General features: G+C 34.9%; 1 protein-coding gene across 2 annotated transcripts; it reads right to left on the bottom strand.

Annotated features, from left to right (window-relative positions):
* Positions 1-2,814: 2,814 nt before the first annotated feature.
* On the bottom strand, positions 2,815-10,910 carry LOC149803748 (uncharacterized). 2 transcript variants are annotated; one of them, XM_089953507.1, is made up of 10 exons: positions 10,758-10,910; positions 8,656-8,913; positions 8,008-8,190; positions 7,492-7,586; positions 7,017-7,122; positions 6,669-6,752; positions 6,061-6,110; positions 5,285-5,372; positions 4,916-5,022; positions 2,815-4,382 (listed from the first exon to the last, which is right to left on the bottom strand). In XM_089953507.1, the coding sequence occupies exons 2-10, from the start codon at positions 8,903-8,905 to the stop codon at positions 4,356-4,358; spliced, it is 990 nt and encodes a 329-aa protein (XP_089809633.1). In that variant the 5' UTR covers positions 8,906-8,913; positions 10,758-10,910; the 3' UTR covers positions 2,815-4,355. The 2 variants fall into 2 exon arrangements, with proteins under 2 accessions (XP_089809633.1, XP_089809634.1); XM_089953508.1 differs by having other exon boundaries at positions 8,656-8,909; positions 10,758-10,908.
* Between the last annotated feature and the right edge of the window lie 368 nt (positions 10,911-11,278).

Here is an 11,278-nt window from a genome sequence, read left to right as displayed (position 1 = left end):
ATTGGGGAAGTATATTTAGGGCTTATGTCCATACTTTAGCCATTACACAATGTATTTTGTACATATGATTACAAATTAACACATCATAAATTATGCATTGCAATTAATTTTAACTTCTAGTAGTACAAAGGTATATGATGTTAATAGCTAATATCACAAAGAGACATTATGGTAATAGCTATTAGCACAAGATACATTATGGTACTAGCTATCAGCACCAAGATACATTATGGTAATAGCTATTAGCTTCAAGATACTTTATGGCAGTAGCTATTAGTACCAATATACATTATGGTAATAGCTGTTAGCTTCAAGATACATTATGGCAATAGCTATCATCACCAAGATACATTATGATACTAGCTGTTAGCACCAAGATACATTATGTTAATAGATAATAGCACCAACATACGTTATGGTAATAGCTAAAACCACCAAGATACATTATGGTAATATCTATTAGCACCAAGATACATGATGGCAATAGTTAATAGGTAAAACTAGTTAATACATTGCCACTTGAAGAAACTATTTTTTGTTTTCGTAACTACTCTGAAGCCATAGTTGTCTCTGACGTTAGAAGTGGGTAACATCAGATTTACAACATGTGAAAAGGGTAAACAAAAATGTAATCAACATTTACATGGGTCATCTCTACGAAGCGCTTTGCACTCTCAAGAAGCATTGCAAACTTTAATTATCATGCGGAAAATATTTAAGACAGACTAAAGTAATCTGGACAGCGAAATATTGGCCGCAATTGTAACTGAAGATTTTGGGAGAGTTTTTTGTCTTCATTTTTACAACCTACCTTTAATCAGTACTATATAGCCATTATTATGCTGACATGTCGTTTAACCACGTGCTTTCATACACAAATACACACGTGTTGTGACAGTACATATAAGATATCAAGCAATAAAAAGGAACATTTTTTTTACGAGGTAAAATTAGAGGTACTGTAACAAGTTTATAAAAAAAAAATCCAGATTGATTGTGTATTTCTTAATTTGAGGTTCTGCGACAAGTTTATAAAATAAATATATTAATTTCGTAATATTTAATTAGAGTGGTCGTAAGAATGTACTATGTACGGAGATTCATCCAGTTATCATGTTTCATGATTTGAACACAAATAGTTAACCTACATTGGAAAGGCACACAATGTAAGTCATATTGACTTTATCTGGTTGTAAGGGTGTACTATGTACGGAGATTCATCCAGTTATCATGTTTCATGATTTGAACACAAATAGTTGACCTACATTGGAAAGGCACACAATGCAAGTCATATTGACCTTATTTGTTTGTAAGGGTGTAGTATCTACGGAGATGCATTCAGTTATCATGTTTCATGATTTGAAAATGAACTGCATGATCCCGTGTCAGATAACTTGAAATCACTGAAGTATGAAATACGTGAGAGAGACCTCTATTTGTAGTATGGGTATAACACTTAGAAAGATACATCCTCTCACCATATTTCACGTTTTCAGCAAGGATAGTTTGTATAAATCCTGTAAAAAAAAACCTCACACGATCTTGAAATAAGCTATAAAACAACAACTAAATTCAGTAAAATGTGAAATCTTGAGTGACCTTCTCTTGTTTTAAGGGAATGGTACCGATACAGACACATAAAAGTATCTGGTTTGATGATTCCATAATGAACAGTGTTTGCGAAATAAATTTAAAACACAAAATTAAAGTGTAAAATATGCGTCAAAGCGTCTCAACTTTATCATGAAGGTTAGTACTCTTTGAGATGCATTCTCCCAGTCAAGCCCAATGATTCCACATATAAACCTCGTTATAAAGGTTGGTATTAGCTGAGATGCATTCTCCCAGTCAAGCCCAATGATTCCACATATAAACCTCGTTATAAAGGCTGGTACTAGCTGAGATGCATTCTCCCAGTCAAGCCCAATGATTCCACATATAAACCTCGTTAAAAAGGTTGGTACTAGCTGAGATGCATTCTCCCAGTCAAGCCCAATGATTCCACATATAAACCTCGTTATAAAGGTTGGTACTAGCTGAGATGCATTCTGCTGGTCAAGATGAAGGATGCCACATATAAACCTCCTTATAAAAATAGGTGAAAAAAAACCCCTAGCTAAACGCAAAAGTACTAGCTAAACTCAAAGCTTAACCAAGAATGTACAAATAACTTACATTCATGTTGATGCTATAATACCCAGTTCAAACTGTTGTCGAGGACTTATGAAGAAACAATGGACGTGATTTAGCGACATGATTTAACGAGGCTGTGTATATGTATCTCCTTTTATACGTGCGTCTCCCACGCCGATATGAGAGTGGTACAATAAAAGAAGTTATATTTAATTATAAAGGTATGTTTTTTTTTTAGCCGTGCTCTTTTTAAGTCGTATGACCAGACTATACAATGTATTGATTGAAGTGTGAAAACAAGCAACTCTGAACTTCTGCAGATTTTTAGATTGCATCAGTTACTCAGTCCTCAGTGTTTAAATCATCCCGAGCTAGGCAAATTAGGTTTGCAACTCTTTACGGATGAATGCTAAATTACCACAAGGACGGACTTTTTCCCTCTTTTAGCCAGTGCTATCTTACTGAAGCTTGACGATGCAAATTCAAAAGAAGGACCAACTAGTGCAAGTGGGGAAAAATGTTACAGCCTTGTTTATTTTTTCGTGAAATTAAATATCTGGCAGATTCGCTTGTGTAATTTTCGCGATTTTGAAATTATTTAATTCCAGGCTCCAAGGTTACATTTAATGACCAGGTATTTCTTTTATTAACGGCTATTCCAATGACAATAACTCGGGTACATTAATGTTTTCAAGTTTAATTGATTCAATATTGCACATGAATACATTCAAGATGATGAATGAAAATGAATTCAATACTACTTAACAATATATATCTGGACGTGTCTAATTAAATACTTATGTACAAATCATTTTGCCCTTCCACAGTGCACAGTCAAACCCGGCAAACAGAACAAATCCTACGTCTTTAAACGTCACATCTTGGATACTGTGGTACGTTTCACACTAATCGTCTTCTTCCGGTATCTGAAATCTAAGTTTTGCAGAGGTGGCTATGCACAAAGGTCCACCGTCCTTGGAAGAGCTTTGTCCATAGCCTTGAGATCTCTGACAGAACTTCTAGTTTTTTCTCTTATTCCGCCGTTATTGAAAAATTTGACAATTTTACTACTCTTACGACTATAAAGGTTTGTGTACCACATATGATCAAATGTTGCTAAACGGTAGTTTTGTCACAACTGTATTTATACGTGCCTTCAAATAATACTGACATATTTGAACAGATGGTAAATATCTTCATCGAGTGAGTAACAAAGACTACAAATTCTCACAGGTAACCTTTCCATGCAAGCGACCATCACAACAATTTTGATTGTAACTGGTACATATAGAATACAATACACAAGCGGTCTGCCCTACAGTACGTACAAGCTTGATGCGTAACATGTGACGTAGACTAACAAAGGGCATGACATCTTTATTCGACATATCCAAGAGCGCTTTCGTAGGGACGTACCTCGTGCCTTTTTATCATCTTCAACAACAACGTAAAAACTGAACATCTGGCATTTATGACTAATCCAGCAATTCTGAAGACTGGACATTCTTCCTATTTGTCATAGTTTACGGGATCCATAACTGTACGACAACGTGAAAAAAACCCAAGAAACATGTAAAATTTCCTCTTGATAGATAACCAGTTGTGATTCTGCAGTCGATAGCCAGATTATGTACCAGTTTCTATCAGATCTGTGTACTCTTCGAGCAAACACGCAAAAACAAAGGATGAATCCACGATGGAATGACCGTCCTAACCGTTCATGTAACATGTACATTCTATCAAGCAGATATATACATTGATATAGTCCGTCTTCGACTACATACTTGCAGTTCACAAGATGCATTTTACTATGGCCAAGTGACCTTGATATTCAAGTCACTTTTCACGGGACAGTCTACTTTCTTACACTTCATTCTCCTGCACGTCGTCAAACACCCGTGGTTCTCCATCACAGGTTTACGAGTCTTCTACTGATTTCTAAAGACGAATCGGTTCCTGAATTCAGTACTACAATTTCGATCAAAGAATATCCGTGAATAATACTGATTGTTAGGTTACCACTAGGTGACGTAACATGGACTAGTTTGGAATGATTCTGTGTCGTATCTGGTCCCTCAGTTCATCCTTGTTATACAAGGGAAATGTAAACCTAATAAAATCTCTGACAGTCAATCTGTTTGGACATCATACACAACCATATTTGTCACCGGTTACTAGTCTTAGTAGGTCCATATCACATTTTCACATTTTACCATGATCTCTCACAGCATTGACAGCGACGTGAAATTCTGTAAGAGAATAAAATTTAGTTAGAATACATCAGTGAGTAAATACTAAAATAAGAGTAGTCTTGAGTCATTTTAGCCATGTTAAAAACTGGATCAACCACTAATGTCTCCAAATTAAACGTGAGAGAGTTTTACAATAAATATGTTATTGGTACGTAAAGTGTACAAAAATTGTTTAACCTAATTTTTTGTTTTCACTAAGCCTACTTCAAATTTGCAATACACATCTTAAATACAAGTTTGCACCGTGAAAAGTTAAGTGCGACGCCAATACATCTTTCACTGGGCAAATAAATGTCCATTTTCTTAAATATATAGGGCTTGAAAATCCTGCTTTGCACTTTTTTCCCATTATATATCTCCTGAGAACAACAAAGTTTGTTTAAAATATTTACCACACTATTCTGCTAAAATACTTTCCAATCTGACTAAAAACGCGTCAACTCCTTATTCTAAATCATGCTTTAAACACTAACGTATAGCTTTAAAGGACACTAAACTGAATATATAAGAAAAATGGACGTTGAACTTACGTAATCTTGTACATCTTGTGCTGGCTGGACAATTACATTTGCATTTCTATCTGGGTAACTCGTGGACCCATCCAGTACAATAAAATTCACAACTTCATTACATCCTTCTGCAAACAAAAAAGTAAATATATAAATATCCTTGTGCAAATAAATAAGCAAATAAACAAACAAAACAAGCCAGCAATTTACCTGTTTACTCTTGAAAATATTATTATTATTATTATTATTATTATTATTATTTAGAAAGAATCAGGTTCTTTGTATGATACGGACACGTATTTTCAAAAGGCTGACCTTTCATCACCAATATCAGTCCTTTAGGATTCGACAATAATTGAACATTTAGAAATTATTCGATATTAAGCTTACCACTGTCCACAAGTTCTTGGGGTGTAAAAAGAATGGGTGTATTCCAATACTCGCTACTCGAGTAAACAGCGTCGTCTTCCAAAAGCATCTGGAAAATACAAAGGCAATCAATAGCAGACACTATGATGAACGATCTATATAAGTGTTGTTATGTATGAGAATAAGCAAGGATGACATAATCATCATCAGCAGCATCACAAACATGTCTTATCGAATGAGCAAAAGGCACCGCCTCTTTTCGTCCTCTCTTGAATGTACCTTAAAGAGACTTAAGATGGTGCACCGAATCACGTTTATGTACCAGTACTTCATTTAATTTACTTGAACTTCATCATTTACAAGAACTTTATTTTCATATTGCAGCACATGTTCGGAATATTGATTACTTAAATATGCATAGTGACGGAATTTTATATCTTGGACTTCCTTGCCTATGATGACAGACTCTCGGACTTCTTCTTTAAAATCGTACATCTTTTAATCCAGACGAATAACTTTTTTAAATAGTACAGCAACGAGGTTCCCTACTCTGGTATTGTGCTCATTTTCTAAAAATTCGTCCCAGTTCAAAACAAAACTAAAAACTGTGGCATCCGTTAAAAAATAGTTCATGAAAACTTCGTTATATTTGAAAAGTTTGCAGAAACATTTTCCCAGTGTCCATCTTGGAAACAAATATGCACAACCATTTCAATCGAAGAAGTGACGCACCTTTCTGAATTTTTATCCTGTGATTTTTTGGGGTTAAATTTAAGACAGGTGTAGCAAATACTTACTTGCACAACTTCATCATCTGTGGGAACACTGCTTGTTGTGGAACTGGATTCTGAAGTATAAAATATAAGATTAATATTAAAACACTGAAATACAAAATATTCAAGATTAATATTAGAACACTGAAATATAAAATACTGAACAATAGAATACGAAATATAATATTAGTGGTCAAATTTGTTACGAAGATGATACGTACAGCTTATAGTGCGAATATAGATTATACTATTCTTATAAAAAAAAGATATAGATTATACTATTATAAAAAAAACTATTTTTTTCTTATATATTTTTTGGCGCTTGCTCTTGTTCATCAAAAATTAAATCTTCTCAAGGGAACATTTTGTCGTAATTAACAAGATGAGCTCAGTAACGCATTATTTCAATTACAACACAGCAGTGTATCTGCCGTTATTGTATTTAATTTGAATTTAAACGAATGTTGAAATTAAACAGTTTTCTGTTCAAAGAATTTACAAAAAATCCTAATTTTATCTCTTCCATCCAGTCGCCCATTTAGTACAAATGAATCCATCGTGATATCCGCATACATATTCTGACAGAGAAAAGCAAACCCACAGTACCCCAAAATGCATGTACATGTACTCACCATCGTCAGATAATGACATTGAGCAGGAGTTGGGGACACTTTCATCGGGCCACACAAAGTCACGCCGAGTCTCTGATGTTTCCTCTGGACATAAATAAATAAATAAATAAATATGAGGTAGAAAAAGATAGAGATTTTTTAAATAATGATTGCTGAAAATCAAGTAACTGAATAGGCAAAGTAATGCCATGATAGATAATAATATACACAGATAGATAGGTGAAAGGCTGACAGGAAGAAGAATGCAATGATAAAGAGGCATGTATTTATTACTTATCATACCAATTTTGATCAAAATTAAATTAAGAATAAAAAAAATTATAGGCATATATTTCAAAATCGACATACCAAATTTGCATATTTTGGAAAAGTCAGGCAGCGGTGATGTGGCTTCAGAGGCGCTGCTTTCACAGTCTGAACTGGTGACATCATCTCGAGTTGGGCTGCGGCCATTCTAAGGGGAAATAAACATTCATATTTCATTTATATGCCAATGTTTGAATCTCATATTTTGTTGAATTTACTGTTCATTTGCTTTAAATGTTCGCATATTGTTATCAATTTATGTATTTTACAAGTTGGAATCGCTGCCTGATTTTTTTTTCCATTGCAATATTCATCATACAGACGACTGCACATTTACAGAGGCAATCGTTATGTAGGATTCTGCTATACTATGTTAAACTCATCAGAAGATCCCATGCGATGGTGTAACAAAATTACTAGCATGACAGTAAAAGTTACATTATTTTTAGAAGAATCTGGTCTTTAATCTGGATCATATTAGAATGATTGTAAATATTTTACACGAAACTCGGCGTACCTCTGATCCTTCGCTGTCAAAGTCTGTATCCATTCGGGAATTTGTGGCAGGGGACTCTGCGCAACTGGCATCGTCCGAGTCGTCCGAATATCCCACTGTAACGTGTATATAACATTATTTTATCTTGATCAAATAAGAAGTATGTGAAAAATGTCAAAGTTATACACACACAGAAATATATATATATATATATATATATATATATATATATATATATATATATATATATATATATATATATATATATATATATATATATCTTACGATGAAAACAAATGAGACGTGATCATTATCAAGGACAAAAGCCATAATATTATCTTCGAAAGCATCAAACACCTATTTTCACTGTGCATTCGGTGAAGTATCACCATTATCACTCTGACATAACTGACGTGATCATTTACGCTTATGTCAAGTGTAATTATACGGAAATCAGGGGGTTACTTTGCGAGATAGTGCCCTATCTCATTCATGATCATCATTTACAACCTAAAAATGTCAAAATATGATCCGTACCTTTGCTCTTCTTTTTAGCCTTGACACGGCGATCGTCAAGAAACCGATATACTTTGAATGCATTCTGTCCTTTTTTCATGCCCTTCGACTTTTCCTCTACCACATCCGGCAGGCTGTTTAGGGCGCACCGGAAGTTGGCTTTCCATCTTTTGGCGTCTGGCTTGTCTCCATCATAAAATTTTCCTTAATAAAATAAAAATAATCGCTTGTGAGCAGATTGCACTGGAACAATTTCATAATACAAATTATTCTGAAGTGGGCATTAGTCTTATATCTTGACATAATGGGTATCGTTACTAAAATAAATGACATGCACATTCTCAGTATGTCAAGAGATATACTCTAATGGGTGAAGGGTCAGGCTATTGTTTGTTTGTATGTTTGTTGTTGAAGTTTAATAAAACACATGTATTACAGTTGCGACACTGAATATTTCACGGTATAGGTAGGTATACAGCGTAGGATGTGCAGCATCAGTGTATAATTTGATGAAATAAAACTCATCCGTATTGCGCTTTAGTTTCTCCGAGATTTTTCAGCAATAAATGAGTCTGAACTGCAGCACGTGCAAAAGACATGTTAGTTACTCCATCTCACAACGATTCCCCAATACAAATCTAGATTTTATAAGGACTGCATTAAACCTACCGGTATGCCTTGCCCACTTCTCAAAGAGGCAGGCGTCTTTAGCCATATCCCAGCCTTGACGGGCCGCATGTCGCCATGTGATTCGAAACATCTTCTCCCGCTTGTTCAGCCAGGAAAGTTGAGACATCGTATCCTTGTCCAGGAGCTCGATAAGCCAAGGACGCATGCGCTGTCTTTCAAGGGGCCGGATTGGCTTTCTGACCAGCTTCTCCATCTTCTCTTTCACTGCGAGTCTCTTTGATTTTGTCATTCTTCTGTCTGAAGATAAGCAATACTGTAATATCACCAATGAGTTCTATCATAATGAAGATAGGCATGTAACTCGGTGGTGAGAGACACCACACGTTTTCACCAATTTAAGGGAAAAGGGTTATATTTCCATTTAATCAAGTGCGAGGTTTACCACCATGTATTTAATTTTTATTTAGCAAACTTTAATTTGTTTCTTTCCTTCCTGTATTTAAAAAAATGAAATTTAAGTTTGCAACAAAGTTAAACCAGATACCGTACATTGCCCGACATCGAGCACCTCGTCCGGAACTTGCAGCGGTGCATTTTGATAAGAGATATTATACTCATTAGTTGTCCAAGTAATCCCGTCTTTAATGTGTGATTTTCATTACTATAATCATGATATGCTGTTAGACTTTGCACATGTCAATAAACCCATTTCAACTTGCCGATGTTATGGTGGCCTTTTTTGGCGCCATCTATCACTAACCCAAAGGTTCTTGTTTTTATTTTTCATTTTAAAGGGGTTTGACGGTACAGATTGTATTTCCAAAAAGTTGGCGCATTGATTCCTTTGAACCAGCTGGCAAAGTGCCCGCGTGTGCAATACACGACATATAAGCCCTGCATGCAGACGAATTTCTTTTGTCAAAGTGACTGTCTTAAAAGTGATCCAAGTTTATCCTAGTACAAGTTTACACATAGAAACTTACCACGAAGGTCATAGTATAAAGTCCAGATAGATAATGAATTATATATATACATATATATATATATATATATATATATATATATATATATATATATATATATATATATATATATATATGTATATGTATATATATATATATACATATACACACACACACACACAACTACATGCACTGGTAATCTGTTAAAAACAGTGCGCATGTCAGCTGATAACGGAATATGAAACTTCCATAAAACGGCCCGGGAGCAACAAGGAAGTGTAATAAGTTCATTATTCATGTTGTTGACAGATATCCCGGGCAGAACTAAAGAGCGGCCATATTGAATTTAAGTTACCCCGGGTAGAAAATTTTTTAAATTAAAGCATGCCATAAATATTAAGACTGAGCTTGAATTATGACATCATTCAAAACCATGTTTTGTGCCTAAATCGTTCATTTATGAACGTCATTTATTAATTACATTAGCAAAGACTTAGCCACAGTGTTTGTAATCAAAGTTTTTTTCCCCACTAACAGAGCTAAAATTACACATCAGACTATTCCATTACATAGAACTATATTCAGAGCTTTAATAAAATAGTTTGCAAAGACACGAGATCTATTTTGTAGATAATGTTCATTTCAAACCCTGTGATAACCAACTGATAACGTTCGACTGCAATGCATGAAACGCCAGCAAGTAAGAACTAGGAGGAGGAGGGGGTGTATTCTCGCCGATTACAGTTAGCATATATATTACTGACGCACTTTTTGACGGTGCGTCCACAATCGCTTAACAGTCTAAGGCTGATCGCGTGTTTGCGTGTAAAATGTGTAAACGTGTGTGTGTATGTGCAAGTACGTGTTGCTGCTGTTGCCGTCATAAATATTCAACGATATTGCATATCAAAACTAACAGCACGTTATGGCGGAAGTTTAATTCTTGTATGCACACTTGTGTTTTGGATACAGTATGCACACTTGTGTTTTGGATACAGTATGCACTTTCGAGATATTACATATGCAACTGTCAACACTGAATAACACTGAAACAAGCATTTTACATGCCCTTAAAAAAACTTATAAACGTAGTGTGGTCCACCAAGTTTATCAATAAATGAAATGTTTGAAGAAAAGAATGTAAGAGAACGTCTGAAATGCTGAGTTTAAATTACTTACGTGTACTCGTTTTAAACAAACGGTATCGACGTTGGTGGAAGATAAAGTCCAATCAAGTTTTCGATGAGGATAATATCCAAAATTGTCGCGATCTAAACATCAAACAAATCGTCTTTGGCTTTTATATATACGTCCGTTATCACGTGACTACAACTATTGTTTTATTCTGGGAATCCCGACAAAAGCATTAAGACGAAGGGTGACCTAAAAATAACTCTTTTTCCCAGTAAGCTATATTTATCGCTATACTTAGAAGAGGCGGAGTTATCGCAACAGAGGCTCTCACATGGGTTCTAATTAAAATCAATTTAGGTGAAAGTATGTGTCTCTGCGAAGAATGTTTCTGAGGTTTGAAGAGGCGAAAGTGTTAAGACAGTACTTAGAAAACATACTAGAATGAAGTATATACATACATGAATCAATACTATCTACGTGTCGCATGCGAAATAAGGCGCTGAAATACTTTCACTGATGTGTGATTTTGATTTTTACTTAGCTTTAAAAACATATTCACTGATATC

Source organism: Sinohyriopsis cumingii, chromosome 3 (assembly GCF_028554795.1).
Source record: "Sinohyriopsis cumingii isolate HCF-2022 chromosome 3, ASM2855479v2, whole genome shotgun sequence".
Lineage (NCBI taxonomy): Eukaryota > Metazoa > Mollusca > Bivalvia > Unionida > Unionidae > Sinohyriopsis > Sinohyriopsis cumingii.
This window is presented reverse-complemented; position numbering and strand designations above follow the sequence as displayed.

Bases quoted from the DNA above. Each gene is read 5' to 3' on its own strand.
- LOC149803748 (XM_089953507.1), bottom strand. From the start codon at position 8,905: ATGACAAAATCAAAGAGACTCGCAGTGAAAGAGAAGATGGAGAAGCTG. The intron at 6,753-7,016 runs GTATGTCGATTT...ATTTATGTCCAG, and splicing joins TTCCAAAATATGCAAATTTG to AGGAAACATCAGAGACTCGG. The intron at 6,111-6,668 runs GTGAGTACATGT...TTTATACTTCAG, and splicing joins AATGTCATTATCTGACGATG to AATCCAGTTCCACAACAAGC.